This window comes from Schistocerca americana, chromosome 2, assembly GCF_021461395.2.
Source record: "Schistocerca americana isolate TAMUIC-IGC-003095 chromosome 2, iqSchAmer2.1, whole genome shotgun sequence".
In the NCBI taxonomy this organism is placed as follows: domain Eukaryota; kingdom Metazoa; phylum Arthropoda; class Insecta; order Orthoptera; family Acrididae; genus Schistocerca; species Schistocerca americana.
Genome location: NC_060120.1, coordinates 338,730,482 through 338,749,809, shown reverse-complemented (window position 1 = coordinate 338,749,809; position 19,328 = coordinate 338,730,482). Strand labels below are relative to the sequence as shown.

Sequence of the window (19,328 nt, the reverse complement as noted above, 5' to 3'; positions counted from 1 at the left end):
TAAAAATTTCAACATTGATATGTGACTGTGAACAAAGATATGAATTTTTGAAAATGAGGAGATAATTCACATTACTCTGCAACTGATCTTATGGCTGTTGCCTATTCATGTGTGATATTGGCGGGATATAATCAATTATTATTGAAGTAAGATACTGAATTATATACAAAAAGTGGAAACATCACTGAAATTAACATGTTACAATTTAGGTTATGAGTAGATAAGTCATCTGTTTTATTTGAAATTATAATTTTCTCTTGAATTATTCACAGATCTGTCTGAAGTTTGTAACAGTTTGCCATTCAGTTCCCAATTTAGGGTTTAAATGGGAATTTTTCTCACCACCTACTTCACTGTTGACAATCCACCACACAGATTTTGATTTGTTTATGCCATTGTGTAAATGAATTTACATTTACCATTTATTTGCATGTTTAACAACACTGTCAGATATTTTCCTGCATTTGTTTACATACATGAGAAGCTCTGCGTCATGGTTGTTCTTTACTTCCATGTGCAATTTTCTTTCGAATGTTAGAGATCTTGATGCCTGTAGTTATACAAAAGTTTGTTGTACTTAGTTTGTCAACTACTTTGATGAAAGGGAAACATCTCATGAATCATGATACAAAAGCATTGTAATTAGTGCTTACTGAATGTTGATTGCTGAATAATGGGGAAGTTTCATTCTGTTTTGAGACAAATATATTCACGTTTAGGTGATTTAATGGCTCCAATGGCTCTGAGCACTATGGGACTTAACATCTGAGGTCATCAGTTTCCTAGAACTTACAAGGGAACCTCCCCATCGCACCCCCCTCAGATTTAGTTATAAGGTGGCACAGTGGATAGGCCTTGATAAACTGAACACAGATCAATTGAGAAAACAGGAAGAAGTTGTGTGGAACTGTGAAAAAATAAGCAAAATATACAAACTGAGTAGTCCATGGGTCACATAGATAACATCATGGAGAGCGGGAGCTCAGGAGCGCCGTGGTCCCGTGGTAGCGTGAGCAGCTGCAGAACGAGAGGTCCTTAGTTCAAGTCTTGCCTCGAGTGAAAATTTTACTTTCTTTATTTTTGCATAGTTATTATCTGTCCGTTCGTTCATTGACGTCTCTGTTCACTGTAATAAGTTTAGTGTCTGTGTTTTGCGACCACATCGCAATACCGTGCGATTAGTGGACGAATGGATGTGCCTCTCCAATGGGAACCGAAAACATTTGATCGCAAGGTCATAGGTCAACTGATTCCTCCACAGGAAAACACATCTGATATATTCTATACGACACTGGTGACGGCATGTGCGTCACATGACAGGAATATGTTGTCGACCCACCTAACTTGTACACTTGGCGAATGGGTAAAAAGATTCTTCTATCTTGCCCGATTTAGGTTTTCTTATGGATGTGATAATCACTCCCAAAAAAGTGATGAAAACATAAGAGTTTGTCACATAAACTGAAAATAAAAGATCAAACTTTTCACTCGATGGAAGATTTGAACCAAGGACCTTTCGTTCCGCAGCTGCTCACATTACCACGAAACCACGGCGTTCGTACGTTGTCAGCGTCCTTGATGTTACCTATCTTCCCATGAACTTCTCAGTTTGTATATTTTGCTTATTTTTTCACAGTTCCGCACAACTTCTTCCTGTTTTCTCAATTGATCTGTGTTCAGTTTTTCAAGGCCTATCCACTGTGACAACTTATAACTAAATCTGAGGGGGTGTGTGATGGGGAGGTTCCCTTGTTAGAACTACTTAAACCTAACTAACCTAAGGACATCACACACATCCATGCCCGAGGCAGGATTCGAACCTGCGACTGCAGCGGTCGCGCAGTTCCAGACTGAAGCGCCTAGAACCGCTCGGCCACACCGGCCAGCACGTGATTTAATGTCTTGACCATTTTCACTGTCTAGATTTTATATAATTTGTCACTGAGAAAAAATGACTGAATGTTCATATATTCACCAATCTAAAATTAACTTTTCTGTAGCAGCATAATTAAAACTGCTTAGAATATTACCTGTACATGTTGCAGTAGATGCTGTTATCATGGTATATGCACTAAAGTTTAGTATTAGGCTAGTTGTAGATAATGAGGCCTTCAGGAAAATGCCAAATTTGTTATCAGCTCTTATACCTTCGTAGAAGTAAGCACAAATAATGACATCTTTATGCAGGGTTTCTGTCTGCGAGCTACTCAGCAAGGTTCCAGATTAGTGTGGAAATGTGCATGTGACTGAATAGCAGGGGTACAATGTATGCTAATAACTAGCATATGATATATGCTAATAATTAATAGGTCATATTCCAAAAGTTCTTTGCAGCAGCATTCAGGTTATAATTCCTCATTTAAGCAGTTAAAAGTTTTAATATTTATCATCTAATTTTTCTCAGGTTTGTTCTCAATTATGGTCTGACGTCAGCTGTAATTATCACATTTTACATTGTCAAAAATGAAAGGTGCAAATGTGTTTCTCAGCAACATGGTGAAGTAGATTACTCTGTTATGTGTCTGATTGATTACTTTTCAGAGTGATGAGCCTGGCATTAATCCAGTGATCAAAGTATGGAATTTGGACAAAACAGACAAGCAGGGTCATCCAACATGTGTGCGAATTTCTCGTGCAATACCAAACAACAAGCCAGAAAATGTTACTGCACTGTGCGTTCATGAAAATTTGAATTTGATGGCTGTTGGCTTCAATGATGGATCTGTAATACTTTACAGAGGTAAATACTGTGAGATATATTTTTTCTTATAATAAGGAAACAATGAGTATGTGATTAGAGAAAATTTAAGTATGGTTAGAGAATATTGTGTGATTATTCTAGTTTATTATCTTTTGCCACAGACATTCTATAAATAATTGGCAAGTTTTTATTATTATTATTTTATTATTTTTCCTCCAGCTGTAACTTTTTCTGCCAAAACACAGTCATCATCTTGAGTTTTCCTTATCATTAAATTTCAAGTAGCACTATGTCTTATCTGGTGTTAATTCTGAAATGTTATATTTTCATTATTAACTGTCTGTGTTGTTTCATCTCTTGAACATAAGGCAAGCAATAATACAATTAAAACTATTAACTAATGTCAGGACTTAGTATAGTCACGAAATGCTTTATACAGCAGGACAGTGATCTGCTATTCAGAATCATATACATTGTATGATACACTATAGTACAATTTATGCGAAGTGGTTACAGGTAGTAACAGAGTTCAACTGATAACAGTGAGCCTCGATCATGCTGTGAAAGACAATTGGGATTAAACAGATCAAGTGATAACTCTTCTAGGTCTGTCACCCACTTTCCTGTCTGGTGGTAATAGCACATACCTCCTTCTTTCATATGCACTTCATCATCGGACTGATTGACAGTACATTACAACATTACAAGCACATTTTCCATGTTCATTGTCAATATGCTTAATAATTTGTGTTGGGACTGTCGTAGATCATCCTGACTACACAATTGCTCCAATATCACTCTCTCTGCGCAACTCGCTGTAATTCGCCAATTTACACCACTGTCTCACATGCTTCTGAGTACTAACAAATTATTGTGTGTGGACACCAGCAAACACAATGCCTGTACTCTTTTATATTTATTATTACTCATTGATTTATAGCTACAGAATTATTCAGCTGTCTATAATAACAATAGTCACTTTCAGGTCATGTTATCATGTTTATACAGGCCATAGTTTAACACCTATATGTTAATTATATTCAGTATCACTTGCATCGATAGGTCATAACTTTAAAAAATTCTAAGTGTCAGATCAAGTGTGCACGGCATCCAGCCAGTCACATTTGACAAACTAGTTTATTGCTTGTACTTGACAGCTGCTCAGCTGGTACATTCGAAATCATTCTAGTGGGAAATTTCTATCGATAGAACTATGAGTACTGAAGTGTTCCATGTTGTGTACGCCAGTTAGATTGTAAAAAAGTTTTCAGCCACATTTGTTTGTTGATTCTTGTGTTTGCCTTAATTTGTATGGCAATCCACTGGCAGAATGCCTTCACCAGTGCAGCTTCTTCTATACTAGCTGAAATGTCATTCTAGAAAAAACAGTTTCTATGAAATGTTGTCCACTTGCTCTTCTTAAGAGATGTCTATTATTGTATCTTGTGTTTACATTTCAGAACACTTCAAGTACAGATCATTTACAGTCTTTTATGTGGACTAAGATTGTCTTTACACATCCACCAATACACTTGTACATCTAGTTACTGGATGTGGACTTAATTTTATTGTGATGTTATCGCTATTGTTACGATCTTCTAGATAAGCGAGTGTCAGTTGTCATTAACTACCAGTCGTGTATGTAGTGAAGTTTGTAAGCCTTGTGATTGAGAACAGGTCACTGTGGAATACACACGGGACATCACTACCTCAACTTACATAGGAAACTATAGTTGCAGAGGACATGAATGTAGAAGCTAAGTGGAAATGCTAGTAATAACTAGCAAAAAACTTAATACTGTGTGATCAGATTTATTGGATATGTAATGTGCAGTGTACATTGTGTAAGACTGTTTAAAAAATTCTAGGAACTGTATTTGAAAACAAATTTGAGAACAACCTAAATATATGCTAAAATCCCATATTGACTAGGTCTGCTAGATCACCTTAGTGCAGCGTGGTGGCAGAAACAGTACAGATCTTGGAAAAAGCACACATTGTAATATTTTTTTATTGAGTCTTCTGCTCTTTTTATATGTCAGTGACAGATTGCAAGCAGTCCATTAAGTAAGACTGTTTAAAAAATTCTAGAAACAGTATTTAAAATAAGAATTGAGAAGAATATCTTCAACCATATATTCACCTTATAAAACTAGTTTGCTCTAAAGTACTCAAATTGCTTTCATTCACGCATTTCCCCTGCACAAAAGAATGTCATGGAATCATATTGGATGGAATACGCTGCATGACACCACAGTTCTCACTGACGCATATCGTCAACTGTATTTATTGGCACGTAAATCCAGCTGAATGGAGTGTAACCATGTGTGGAAGTGAAACATGGATGATAAATAGTTTAGACAAGAAGAGAATAGAAGCTTTCGAAATGTGGTGCTACAGAAGAATGCTGAAGATTAGATGGGTAGATCACATAACTAATTGAATAGAATTGGGGAGAAGAGAAATTTGTGGCACAAGTTGACTAGAAGAAGGAATCGGTTGGTAGGGCATATTCTGAGGCATCAAGGGATCACCAATTTAGTATTGGAGGGCAGTATGGAGGGTAAAAATCACAGAGGGAGACCAAGAGATGAATACACTGAACAGATTCAGAAGGATGTAGGTTGCAGTAGGTACTGGGAGATGAAGAACCTTGTACAGGATAGAGTAGCATGTAGAGCTGCATCAAACCAGTCTCTGGACTGAAGACCACAACAACAACAACAACAAATCCATCTGCCGATTCTTCCCCATCTTTCTCAATTATGACGTTGTGTAACCAGCATATACATTCATGCATAGTGTCAACATTATCAGGCTTATCAATTTCAACACTTTTTTTTGCAGCAGTTACCATTTACTGGTAATTATTCCAGACACATTCTATCACTTGTTGAGTCTTTGAGTGACACCTGTTGGAAGTAGTTTGTGTTGGTCCAAGTGGGAGTGGTCTTATCAGGTAAGTCTTCAATTCAGTTGCCTCACGACTGACTGGCCTCCAGCTGTGTTGAATGGGAGTCCGCTGCAGTGAATGACATTCATCAGTTGGCCATAGTCTTACAACCATAAGGACAACCTGTTAGATGAATATGGCCCCAGTGGACATAGAGGCTAAGAACACTGGACATTTCACAGCCCAGAAATTCTGGGTCGACAAAGAAAATCTCACCAAATTCAGCGACCTTTTAGAATCAGTGCTGTTAGAATAGAATATGCGAGTGAAAGGCAAGAAGATGTCTATCATTGGTGAGACTTTCTCTCAACAACCATCTTCCTGCTTGAGTTGTTTGTACTAAACTGCAAAGGCACACTGTTTGTGTGACACATAAGGAAAGGAATCAAGCTTAAAAGTGACTTCTGTAGTGGATTTCTAACAGGATCTGCCGTCCGTATGGCAGACTCTGGCTATATAAAGAGAGAAGCATTTTTTGCGTGGGTGAACTAATATATATTTTTTTTTGGGGGGGGGGGGGGGGGGGAATTAAAGCCAATGGGACCTGGAGTTAATAGCCACACTGATGCAATATTGATCATTGTTCTTGATTGTCATATTGAACATGAGTTTTGACTCAATGCCTTTCAACTCCAACCTTACGACAAGGCAGTTTTCAAGCCCATGAACACATTCTATAAGCAGTGTGCCATCAGTGAGTGTTCAGCCATCCACACTAGCTGTCAGTGAAAATGCACTTTGGGTCTCTCTTGAAAGAAGGCTGGAGATATTATGCCACAGTCCTAAATGCTATAGGAGTTTCCAGAGGGACAGGAATCTTTCCTTGAGATTGACTGGCAATTTTTTGAGTGAAGTTGATTTCTGGAACAGCAGTAATGACTAACTTCATCAGCCAACTATAGAAGGTGAAAATAGAGAGGAGTCACATGCAGTAAGAAGCATACCGGTACTGTTGCCTAAGAACATGAGCTGAAGCAGGGCAGAAATATTTGCAGTTCATAAAAGAATACAAAACATTGAGATTGAGAAAGGATTGTCTTTTTCTCCTAAGTCTTCTGAAGTGAAAAAGAGCCTTGATTGAACAAATCTGGATCCAGATGTGTGTGGATTTTGTGGCAGGTCCTCGGTTGAACACAATAGCAGTCGATTTTGGGTATGGATTATATGCAAAAAACATGGACAGGAAAAGAAAAAAACACTTAGTTTTTGTTAAATATGCTTAATATTCACTTCATCACAAGCAGGAGACTCTTGATAGTCACTTTACCCAGTGGTTTGGGATGATGTGGATGATGCAATACTAGAGTTGGAGTCACCAACAATGGTGGCTGAATTTAGGATCGTTTTGCGCACCTATGCCACACATTCTCAGACATCCAATGAGCGTTCAGTAGTGTTCTGAGTGCTGTGTTGGGAATGTGTTTGTATTAAACATGATAGAGTGTTATTTACTCAATTTTTGTTCAATTTGTTGTGAGTCATCATGGCTGATGGTGCTGGTAAGCAACAAATTCTATGCAAGCAAGTGAGACACTTAATTTGTATAAAGCACAAAGCACATGTCTGTGCATACCACAACTCTCACCTGGAATCGACAACAATGAAGTCCCTGTCCGTTTCTCGACCTGCACGAACCACCATCCTTTGTGGAGCCAATTACAGTCGGAGGCAACTTTAGTGTATGGAGTATAGACTGGGATGTCTATAGATCTGCTGTGGGGGGTGTTTACAAACAAAAAGTCATGTAAAATACTTTTGAAGGCATTTTCTGAAGACTGGCTTGAGCAGCTAGCTTGGTAGACCTCCTGCAATGGAAATATCTTGGAACTTGTAGCTACAAATAGGCCGGACATTATCAACAGTGTCAGTATAGAAATGGGAATTTGCAGTCATGATGTCATAATCAGTCAAGAGAGCTAGGAGAGTGTTTCTGCTAGGTAGAGCAGATAAGCAGTTGTTAGCATCTCACATAGTGAGCTGACTTCACTTAGTGCAAGTGAGATGGGTGTAGAAGAATTATGGGTAAAGTTTAAGCTGATTGTAAATTGTGGTCTGGAGAGTTATGTGCCTAGTAAGTGGATAAAGGATGGAAAAACCCGCAATGGTTTGATAACGAAATTTAGAAGATGCTGAGGAAGCAGAGGCTGTTTCACTCTCGATTTGAAAGAGAACACACAAATGATGGCAAGCAAAGGTTAGTAAGATTCGTGCATCTGTGAAAAGATCTATGCATGAAGCATACAACTACCACTGTCACACCTTAGCAAAAGACCTGTCAGAGAACCCAAGAAAATTATGGTCCTATGTAAAATCAATAAGTGGGTCTAAGGCTTCCATTCGGTCCCTTGTTGGCCAGTCTGGTGTGGCAGTTGAAGACAGCAAAACAAAAACCAAAGTTTTAAATTTCACATTCAAGGAATCATTCACACAAGAGAATCGTGCAAACGTACTGTCATTTGACCTTCCGACAGACTCCCATTGGACGACATTGTAATAAGCATCCCTGGCGTAGAGAAACAACTGAAAGATGGTAGGCCTGAATGGTATCCCAGTTAGGTTTTACAAAGAGTACTCTACGGCATTGGCCCCTTACCAAACCTGCATTTATCATGAGTCTTTTGGCGAGCACAAAGTCCCAAGTGACTGGAAAAAAGTGCAGGTAATTCCAGTATATAAGAAAGGACCTGCAAAATTACAGACCAATATCCTTAATTTTGGTTTGGTGCAGAATCCTTGAACATATTCTCAGTTCAAATATATTAAACTTTCTTGAGACTGAATAGCTTATTTCTGAGAATATGGCTTTAGAAAGCATAACGTGTGCAGAACTCAGCTTGCCCTTTTCTCATATGATAAATTGTGAACTATGGATGAAGGGCAGCAGGCAGATTCCATATTTTGACATGGTGCTCCATTGCAGGCTGTTAATGAAGGTTCAAGCTTATGGAATAAATTCACAGGTATGTGAGTGTTCCAAGACTTCGTAAGTAATAGAAGCCGGTCACGGTGGCTGAACAGTTCTAGGTGCTTCAGTCCGGAACCACGCGACTGCTACGGTTGCAGGTTCGAATCCTGCCTTGGGCATGGATGTGTGTGATGTCCTTAGGTTAGTTAGGTTTAAGTAGTTCTAAGTTCTATGGGACTGATGACCTCAGATGTTAAGTCCCATAGTGCTCAGAGCCATTTGAACCATTTGAAGTAACACAACCCAGTATGTTTTCCTTGATGACGAGTGTTCATCAGAGACAAGGGTATCGTCAGGAGTGCCACAGGGGAGTGTGATAAGACTTTGTTATTCTCTATATACATAAATGATTTGGCAGACATGTGTGCAGCAATCTGTGGTTGTTTGCTACTGATGCTGTGGAGTACGGTAAGGTGTTGAAGTTATGTGTGTGCAAGAAGATACAAGACAACTTAGACAAAATTTCTAGTTGGTGTGATGAATGGCAGCTAGCTGTAAATGTGGAAAAATATGAGCTAATGCAGATTAGTAGGAAGAACAAACCTGTAATGTTTGGATACGGTATTACTAGTGTCCTGCTTGATGCAGTTAAATTATTTAAATATCTGGGTGTAATGTTGCTAAGCGATATGAAATGGAACGAGGATATGAGAACTGTGACAGGGAATGTGAATGGTCGACTTCAGTTTATTGGGAGAATTTTAGGAAAGAGTGGTTCATCTGTAAAATAGACTGCATTTAGGACACTAGTGTGACCTGTTCTTGAGTGCTGCTCAAGTGTTTGGGATCCATACCAGGTCAGGTGGAAGCACAACAATGAAGCAATTCAGAGGCGGGCTGTTAGATGTGTTACTGGTACATTCAGACACACACGTAAGTGTTACAGAGATGCTTCAGGAAATCAAATGGGAATCCCTGGAGGGAAGGCGACATTCTTTTCGAGAAGGACTATTGAGAAAATATAGAGAAAGAGCATTTAAAGCCAACTCCCACAGATTATACTGCTGCCAATACACATTGCGCTTAAGGACCATGAAGATAAGATACGAAAAATTAGGGCTCATACAGAGGCATATAGACAGTCGTTTTTCCCTCACTCTGTTTGCAAGTGGAACAGAAAAGGAAATGACTAGTATTGGTGCAGGGTACCCTCTGCCACACACCGAATGATAGCTTGCAGAGTATCTGTGTAGATGTAGTTGTAGATGTGAGTGAAGTGCAAAGACCAGAATTTTTATTTGTTTGCTGTGTAAATATAATTAAGAGCTTCATTCAGTTTGTGTACAGAGGAGACCATTGGTGTTTTTGAAACTGTGCCGTATAGTGTCCTTTGTAAATGCATCGTAAAATCAAAAGTACATGAAAGACTCTATAATTTTAAACACTTGCTTCTTCTGTACAGCTTCCGTATTGGATGTGAGTTTTTTGGCTTTACTTTTGCTTTCCTCAGACGTACAACAACTTTTACTGTGTGCTTACATAACTTTGGTAAATAATTTCTTTTTTTGTCTGTTTTATAATCCTTATTTTCCAAGCTGCTGAAATTGTTACTTAATTTAATTTAGTGTATCGTCTGCCACCTTGTTCTTAAATAAATCCACACAATTGATCTTCCTGATTTCCTTCCTGTCGAGCCTGTCACTTTCTAACTTGGTATTTGTTTTTACTCTGCATCATATGAGTCTCTGATGACTTGCAATTCAGAAATTTTTTAAGACTATTATATCCTATACAGTTCCTTTAATGTTTAATAAAATTCTAACAATTTAATTCTTAGTTCGGTTTTGTCTTTTCTGAGTTCATTTTTTGTTTATCTTCTTGATTATTGTGTTAAGAATAAATTTATTAAATGATGACTAACTGAAACCCTCAGCTGCCGACAGGTGTTGTTGATATACCTCGATGTGGACAGCTGAAAATGTGTGCCCCGACCAGGACTCGAACCCGGAATCTCCTGCTTACATGGCAGACGCTCTATCTATCTGAGCCACCGAGGACACAGATGAATAGCGTGACTGCAGGGACTTATCCCTTGCACACTTCCCGTGAGACTCACATTCCCAACTGTCCACAATTCTACATATGTAATGTACCTTGTAGACTCTTATGGGAATCGCCAAAGCGTGCGCGAGTAATGAGTGAATGGGCAGATGTCTACAAGGTACATTACATATGTAGAATTGTGGACAGTTGGGAATGTGAGTCTCACGGGAAGCGTGCAAGGGATAAGTCCCTGCAGTCGCGCTATTCATCTGTGTCCTCGGTGTCTCAGATAGATAGAGCGTCTGCCATGTAAGCAGGAGATCCCGGGTTTGAGTCCCGGTCGGGGCACACATTTTCAGCTGTCCACATTGAGGTACATCAACAACACCTGTCGGCAGCTGAGGGTTTCAGTTAGTCATCATTTATTCCAGGAAAAGCTGCACGGTCATCAGCAGTATTATGTACTTTCGAGAACAGTTACTGTCTTCATATATATAGTAAATTTATTGTTCATCTCTGCAAATTTTATTAATGTATTGCCTCTTTATCATATCTAGAGTCTTTCTACTTAAGAATCATTCTTTAGTTTTCTTCTATTTTTACATTATAAACCCTAGTTATCATCTTGTAGTGGGGTTTTCTGTCATTTATCAGAGTCGGTGTGTCTTAATAGCGATTGTCTACAACCTCTTTGGGATGTGAGCATGTTAGTAGATAGGTCTCAATGTTTCCCTGTTTGTTGTGTATGTGTCAACTATGCCATGGCTGTGTTTGTCATCACGTCTGCCATAATGACCAACTGCCACTGATATAACCTGCCAGTCCTCTATTGTAGGCAAGTTTATATGTTGATAAATGGGAGTGTTTATTAATGACTGCAGCAGTTTTTTTGTCAGAGACAACTGAACATACAAACTATCTAGTTACTGTAACTGCAATTATTAGAACCCTCAAATGGAATGTAGAACTCTGATATAATGGGATATGAATAGCTCTTCCTGCGAAAGTTAACTTCCAATAACTAAGTCTGCCACCTGACGTATATACAAGTCTAAGAGTTCATCTTAGAAGTCTGTATTTACCAACTTATCTTCCAAGATGACTTCCTTCAGGACCACTGTACTGGCAGCAATACTGCCCATTGACTTCTGTAGACAGTATCTGATTCTCTTACTAGCTTGAACTCCTACAGTTGACTAATTGTGTCCCAGTGAAACTGGTTATTTTGTTACACAGATGAGTACACTTAGACTGCATGATTGGCTGCCGGTCAGGTTGATGAGCAGCTTGCTCATTAGGTCTTCTCATAATGTGATGTCTTCCGGTTACTGATTGGCATCTGCGGAAGGCATGGAAAAGTAGTTCCAACGACCATAGTGTCCTCTTGAGGCGGCCTTGCCTGTCAGCCTTCCCAAATTGCTGCTCCTGCAACCGGTAACACTTGGCTGTGCAGAGGGATGTCGTCCGATTGGTGCCGAAGGGCATAATACTATGAAATTAACCGTAAACAATTGATCTAAAATATTATGTCCTTGCTCAGGACAAGATGGAACGCTGCTTCATGCGAGAATGTAAATAAGCGGAGCAGAGGTGAATGGGAAATCACTCTAGCAGTGTTGTGGGCTGCAAATGGAGAAATACACTGGTCTAAGCAACTTTGACAAAGGGCAAATTGTCATGACCCAGCACCTGAGAACAAGTGTCTCAGAAATTGCAGTTGCAGAAATGGCATGCTACTGTTGTGAGCATCTATAAAAAATGGCTGAAGGATGGTGAAACAGAATAGACAACAAGGTGCTGGACATACATTCTTCATGGATTTTGGAGGTTTGCCCACTCTGTAAAACAGGATAGTTGGTGATCTGAGGCATACCTGACAACAGGTGCAGGCAAATGTTGGAGCCACATGTGTTTTGGACCACACTGTTCAGTGCACATTGTTGAACATGCAGGTTTGCAACAGACAAGCCCTATATGTACCTGTGGGGACCCAGTGACACTGTCAGTAATGATTGCAGTGGGCCTAGGGTCATTGAGATTGGACTGTGTATCAACTGAAACATATTTCCTGGCGAGATGAATCACATTCCTGTTTAGAGAAGTTTGATGGTAGTGTCCAGTTATGTCATCATCCATCTGAAGGACTGCTGAAAACGAGCACAGCGCTGTGGTCGCAGGCCTATGAGGGCATTGTTATGCTATGGAGTACATTCACTTGGGCTTCCTTGGAACCTGTAATAGTAATCTATGGCACCATTGCGGCCGTCAACTACACAAATATTATTTCAGGCCACCAGCATCACTTCATGTTTCACATCTTCCCTAATGGTGATTGCAACTTCTAGCAGGATTATAAGTATCCATGTCATAAGGCCAGAATCATGCTACAGTAATTTGAAGAGCATGATAGTGAATGTACTTTGATATCTGGAACAACAAATTTACCTATCTGAATTCGATGTAGCGTGTCTGTGACACCATCAGGCACTAACTTCATTCTGACAAACCACTGGCCCATAATTTATGGAAATTGCATGACCTGTGACACCTGGTGCCAATCCCTCCAGAAACCTACCAAGGATTTGTTGGATCCATACCACACAAAATTCTTGCTGTATTGTGTACCAAAGGTAGACCAATATGCAATTAAGCAGCTTGTCATAATAATTTGCTCATCAATGCATGCCAATTATGTTTGGCCTTTAGGCTGTAGTCACACGTCTCATAAAGCTACTATGTTCCATTATATGTATATTTAACTCCTATTCCAATTGAAATATCCTGTCTTTGGATCCTAAAGTTATGCAATTTTTTGTTCTCAAAGAAATGGTTGTAGAAGCAGTTATGTTTCTAGGATATTTGTTTCATCTGTTTCATCAAATTTTGCGTAGAAAACATGTAACTGGATGATCTGCATAGCCTGAAGCCATTGCTTGAATTACCTCAGTCAATTATTCCCAATCTTATTTCACTCAGATCAGAATAGTGATGTCCCTGGAGTGTGCATATCCCAGTAAGGCTTCTTACAGTCCCACCTGCAGTACACTGACTTGCCAGAGACCTAAGAGTTTGACAGTGCATATGAACTGTGTTGAACTTTTGCAGACCTATACTCACAACAGTCTCAGCCCTGGCCCTACTGCTGTCATATCTCAGTGTATATATATGATGATCTCTTGTTGATAATGTGCCAGTTGACTCTTCACGCTGATATTATCATTTAGCAGCTGTTCATTCTTTGTTTGACCCATAATGCATGTGGTTGGTCTTAGACTTTCCTCACTCTCTGATGTGTGAGTTAGTAAGCAGCCGATCCATATTTGCTCCCTGTGCACTGAAGTGACAAAAGTCTTGGGATAGCGATGTGCGCATATACAGATAACATTAGTACCACGTACACATTACATGAAAGGGCAGTGTGTTGGTGGAGCTGTCATTTGTTCTCATTTGAAAAGGTTTCCGACATGATTATTCTGCAAGGTGGGAATTAACAGACTTTGAATACGGAGTGATAGCTGGAGCTAAAAGTATGGGACATTCCATTTCAGAAATTGTTAGGGAATTCAATATTTTGAGATCCACAGTGCCAAGAGTGTGCCTAGAATACCAAATTTCAGGTTTACCTCTCACCACGGACAGTGCAGTCGCTTATGGCCTTTAATTAATGACTGAGAGCAGCAGTGTTTGCATAGAGTTGTCAGTTCTAATAGACAAACAACACTGCAGAAAATAACCACAGAAATCAATTTGGAATGTACGACGAACACATCCATTAGGACAGTGTGGCAAAATTTGGTGTTAACAGGCTGTGGCAGCAGAAGACTGATGTGAGTGCTTTTCCTAAGAGCACAATATCACCTGCAACACCTCTTCTGGGATCGTGACCATATTGGTGTGACCCAAGACAACTGGAAAACTGTGGCCTGGTCAGATGAGTCCCACTTTCAGTTGGTAAGAACTGATGGTGGGGTTTGAATGTGGGGCAGACCCCACAAAGCCACGATTCCAAGTTGTCAACAAGGAACTGTGCAAGCTGGTGGTAGTTCTATAATGGTGTGGGGTTGTATTTACATGGAATCGGCTGTGTCCTCTGTTCCAACTGAACTGACCATTGATTGGAAATGGTTATGTTTGACGTCTTGGAGATCATTTGCATCCATTCATAGACTTCACGTTCCCTAACATGTCATCGGGCCACAGTTGTTTGTGAGTGGTTTGAAGAACATTCTGGACGGTTTGATCAAATGATTTGGTCTCCACCCAGATTTCATGACTTGAATTGCATCAAACATTTATGGGACATAATTGAGAGGTCAGCTCATGTAAAAATAAAGAAAAAGACATTCCATAGTGTTATGCCCTTTGGCACCCATCGGACGACATCCCTCTGCACAGTCCAGTTTTACTGGTTGCAGAACCAGCAGCTACAGCCGTCTGGGAAGGCTGACAGCCAAGGCTGCCTCAAGAGGACACTATGGTCTTTTTTAACCACTTTTCCATGGCTTCCGCAGATGCCAATCAGCAACCGGAAGACATCACATTATGAGGAGACCTAATGAGCAAGCAGCTCATCAACCTGACCGGCAGCATCCAATCATGCAGTCTAAGTGTACTCATCTGTGTAACAAAATAACCAGCTTCACTGGGACACAATTAGTCAACTGCAGGAGTTCAAGCTAGTAAGAGAATCAGATACTGTCTACAGAAGTCAATGGGCAGTATTGCTGCCAGTACAGTGGTCCTGAAGGAAGTCATCTCGGAAGATAAGTTGGTAAATACAGACTTCTAAGATGAACTCTTAGACTTGTATATACGTCAGGTGGCAGACTTAGTTATTGGAAGTTAACTTTCGCAGGAAGAGCTATTCATATCCCATTATATCAGAGTTCTACAGTCCATTTGAGGGTTCTAATAATTGCAGTTACAGTAACTAGATAGTTTGTATGTTCAGTTGTCTCTGACAAAAAAACTGCTGCAGTCATTAATAAACACTCCCATTTATCAATATATAACCTTGCCTACAATAGAGGACTGGCAGGTTATATCAGTGGCAGTTTGTCATTATGGCAGATGTGTCGACAAACGCAGCCATGGCATAGTTGACACATATAAAACACATAGGAAACATTGAGACCTATCTACTAACAGGATCACATCCCAAAGAAATGGTACACAATCCGTAGTAAGATACTTTTGCAATTTTAGATGGCTGTAGAGGCAGCATGGCTTAGTATTTCTACATGGGACTTCCAATGGCTTGTTGAGTCCATGACTTTTGCCACTTCAGTGTAAAGCTACCTCAAGATTGTCACCTTATGGTTATGGTTTAAATGTGTGGATTTGACACTTAGATGCAACCTGATTTGTTTCCTTTATTGACACTAAGGTGTAATTAAGGCCCTTCCTACAAGCACTTAGGTGCAGTCAACTTTTGCCCATGTATGACATTTTTAATGACCAAATAACTTCACTGCATGACTGTAATTGAAGAAGTGAGGTTTTAGGAAAACCATGACTACTGTTGGTATAAAGAAAGAAATACTATCTGGATCACTTACAAGATATATTATTTTGATGGTCTTTTTGGCCTAATAAATAGACTAACTTCAGAGTTATAACATTTTATTTTCCAAAAACTTGTGTAACCTAGCTTTACAATTCCAAATACTGTGTTTATCATCTCACTGATTTTACTGTATCTCGTGACAGTTTTACAACTATTGCATCACAACATGTGACCCAAAATTTACTAATTTCTAACAAAATTGGAGTATTATAGTTCACAGAAATCTATGTTAACTGCAATTTCTTCCTACCTGAACAACGAAATAGACATTACCCCTTAGTAAAAATTGGTATGGATATTCCATAGGGCTCTGTACTTCGGTCCTTATTTTTCATTGTGTCTGTAAATGACCTGCCCCATTGTGTATCACTGTCTGTAATCTGTTATGCTGATGGTACAACTTTACTCCACATCATGACATTCCAACTCTCGATAAGATTACGCAAGAAACTGTTGACATTGTCTTAAATTGGTCTGCAGCCAATAAACTTGTTTGCAATCCAGACAAAACCCAAAAGCTTATGTTAGGACTGTCTAAGAACTTAAAAAATAAATGTGTCAGAGCCTTAGCAATACATATCGACACCAAGCTCAGTTAGGAGAGCCACATCAACCAAGTCTGTAAAAAGATTTCATGAGTGTCCTTCCTACCTCATTTGGAAACTAAGAGATATGGTCAGTAATAAGTATCTCCATATGACATATTCACCCTCTTTGTCACATATCTCATATGGCCTACTCATATGGGGACATTCTCCTCATATGAGTAACATTAAGAAAAATGTTAACTGTATAATATGCAGGGATGTTTCTATAGAACACTGTCACTTTTTTTTACCTGGGTTAGGGCACTAACAGCTGTGAATCTTTATATTGTGAGTCTGCGCTCTGTGTCAAGAACAGTATTAGAGAATATTGTATCAGGAAACAATTCACAAACATGACACTAGAAATGAGAAAAACATTTAAATTCAAAGGCACAGGCTACCAGTGACAGAAAACTCCCATAAAGTGAATGTCCTCAAAATCTTTAGTGAGTTTCCTCTTGCTATTTGATCCTTGCCATTTAAAAAATTCAAAATAACTATAATATAAAACAGTTCTATGATACGGACAATGTTGATACTAATATTTAAGATTTAGCTGTGAATAAGATACATAATTTGTATGAGCACATGTGAAATGAATATTAATTTTAATGCTTTGATTGCAAATGTATCTTCCTATCACTGAGAAAAACTATTCATTGTATGTGGTCAGTGGGAAATTAAGTCTCTGAATCTGAATTTACATATGTGGCATGCAGCTTTTCTGTTAGTGAAATCACAGTTCTGGAAGCATCATAAGTTTTCCTTCAAGTGCATGTAAGAAATACCATGAAATTTACCACTATGTCAGTCTCCTTTAAAGACCTTAATTATAACTGTCTATACATTTCAGTTTGAATACCTGGACATTAGTAAATAAATTAGTTGCATGTCTTATTAACCACCCCTTCTGTGACTTAACTGATTGTCTAGAGGTTGAAACTCCTTGTTAGTTGTATGATGGGTATCAGTGTCCATAGTAAATAGGACTCTGTTGGGTACATGAAAAATATAACACACTGAAACGTGGTCTATCTGAAACACTCTCTTGAGTTGTTAAGTTACAGCCATGGCCTCTCTTCCATCTAGCTATGTTTAAAGTTAAAGTACATGAAATTGAGATTTACCAAAGTACCCATACAAACTTTAAACAGCTCTAGTGGATAAACATAAATTAATTAGTGGATTGTTATGACCACCCCCCCCTTTTCCCACACACACACACACGCGCGCGCACACACACACACACTTCAAAATTTTGTTTAGCGCAATTAAATCATAGCATATTATTTGTAGTCATGGTAATTTTCTTAAATAGCCTCTCGTAGCTACTTCACTCTGTCCTTTTGTACCCAAATTCATTCCACATTGTGAAAGGATGTGCATTGTAATGGAAATGACAGAATGCTATTAATTAATTAACTGTACTTTGGGACATCAGATAACAAATCTTAATTAAACTGTTAACTGAAATTATTAATTGATTTTGATTTGAAGATCATTGTTTGATCAATAGCTCTTGTGTTCTACAAAAAGTATACTTAACATTGCTTAATACAGCTATAATTTATCACATTATTGTACAATCCTGGTTTGATTCATTGTCATGATACAAAACTTCATTTTTAAACTATCAAAAGCTGTTTGTTGTTGATAGCTGGATATTGTTTGAGTGAGTACATCAATCGAATGAGTGGAATCCCATCAGTACATGAAATATACTAGGTTTTCTTATGCTTCTTTGGTTAATTGTCAAGAGTAAAACACCTGTAATAATTTTTGTGTGTGAGAGAGAAGGCAGTTGCATTATCATCATTCACCTTCCTGAAGTGTGTTTTTATTATGAAATGTGAGAAAAATACTTTGTAAAATTAAAAAGGGATATGCTAATTTGAGATATTTATAAATTGTATTGCATTTTCCTAAATAAAAGCCTTCAGATCTAATGAAGTTTATCATTTGGCCACGAAAACTGCAACATCATGAAGGCAACATGCAACAAAAATCTGATTGACATATGGTAAGTTTACTACATGCTTGATTATGCAAGTAATGATCATTTCATTGCAACTGCACAAAGTGGGGGGGGGGGGGGGGGGGGGTGTAATGTAAAATACATTGTGCATATGCACAGAAGGTTTCTCATACAAAAATCACATTTGAATGTTGTAACAAAAAAAAAGCAGGTTTTGAAAACATGATGTAATTGGATAGATAAAAAATCTACTCATTAAGCAGCAGTAGGAGAACTCACATATAAAAGATATTAAAGTTTGCCATTGGCTCCTTCTTCTGGCAGAAGGGTTGGGGAAAAGGAAGAGGGGTAAAGATAGAGGACTAATGAGGTTTAGGAAAAGGGGTAGAGTTCAGAAAAGGTGCCCAGAACCCTGGGTCAGGGGAGACTTATCAAACAGAATGAGAAGGAAAGACTGATTGTTGGTGACTGTACCAGACAAGATTTGAAAACCTGAGAGCTTAAAGATGGATGACAGGTACTTTTCATGTACTTCAACTTTAAACATAGCTAGATGGAAGAGAAGCCATGGCTGTAACTTAACAGCTCAAGAGAGTGT

General features: G+C 38.8%; 1 protein-coding gene across 1 annotated transcript in view; it reads left to right on the top strand.

Annotated features, from left to right (window-relative positions):
- LOC124595002 (vacuolar protein sorting-associated protein 11 homolog) overlaps positions 1–19,328 on the top strand; it is a 178,968-nt gene that overhangs the window by 49,436 nt on the left and 110,204 nt on the right. The window contains exon 4 of the mRNA XM_047133548.1: positions 2,542–2,740. Within this exon, the coding sequence (XP_046989504.1) occupies positions 2,542–2,740 (199 nt within the window). The remainder of the gene's footprint in view (positions 1–2,541; positions 2,741–19,328) is intronic.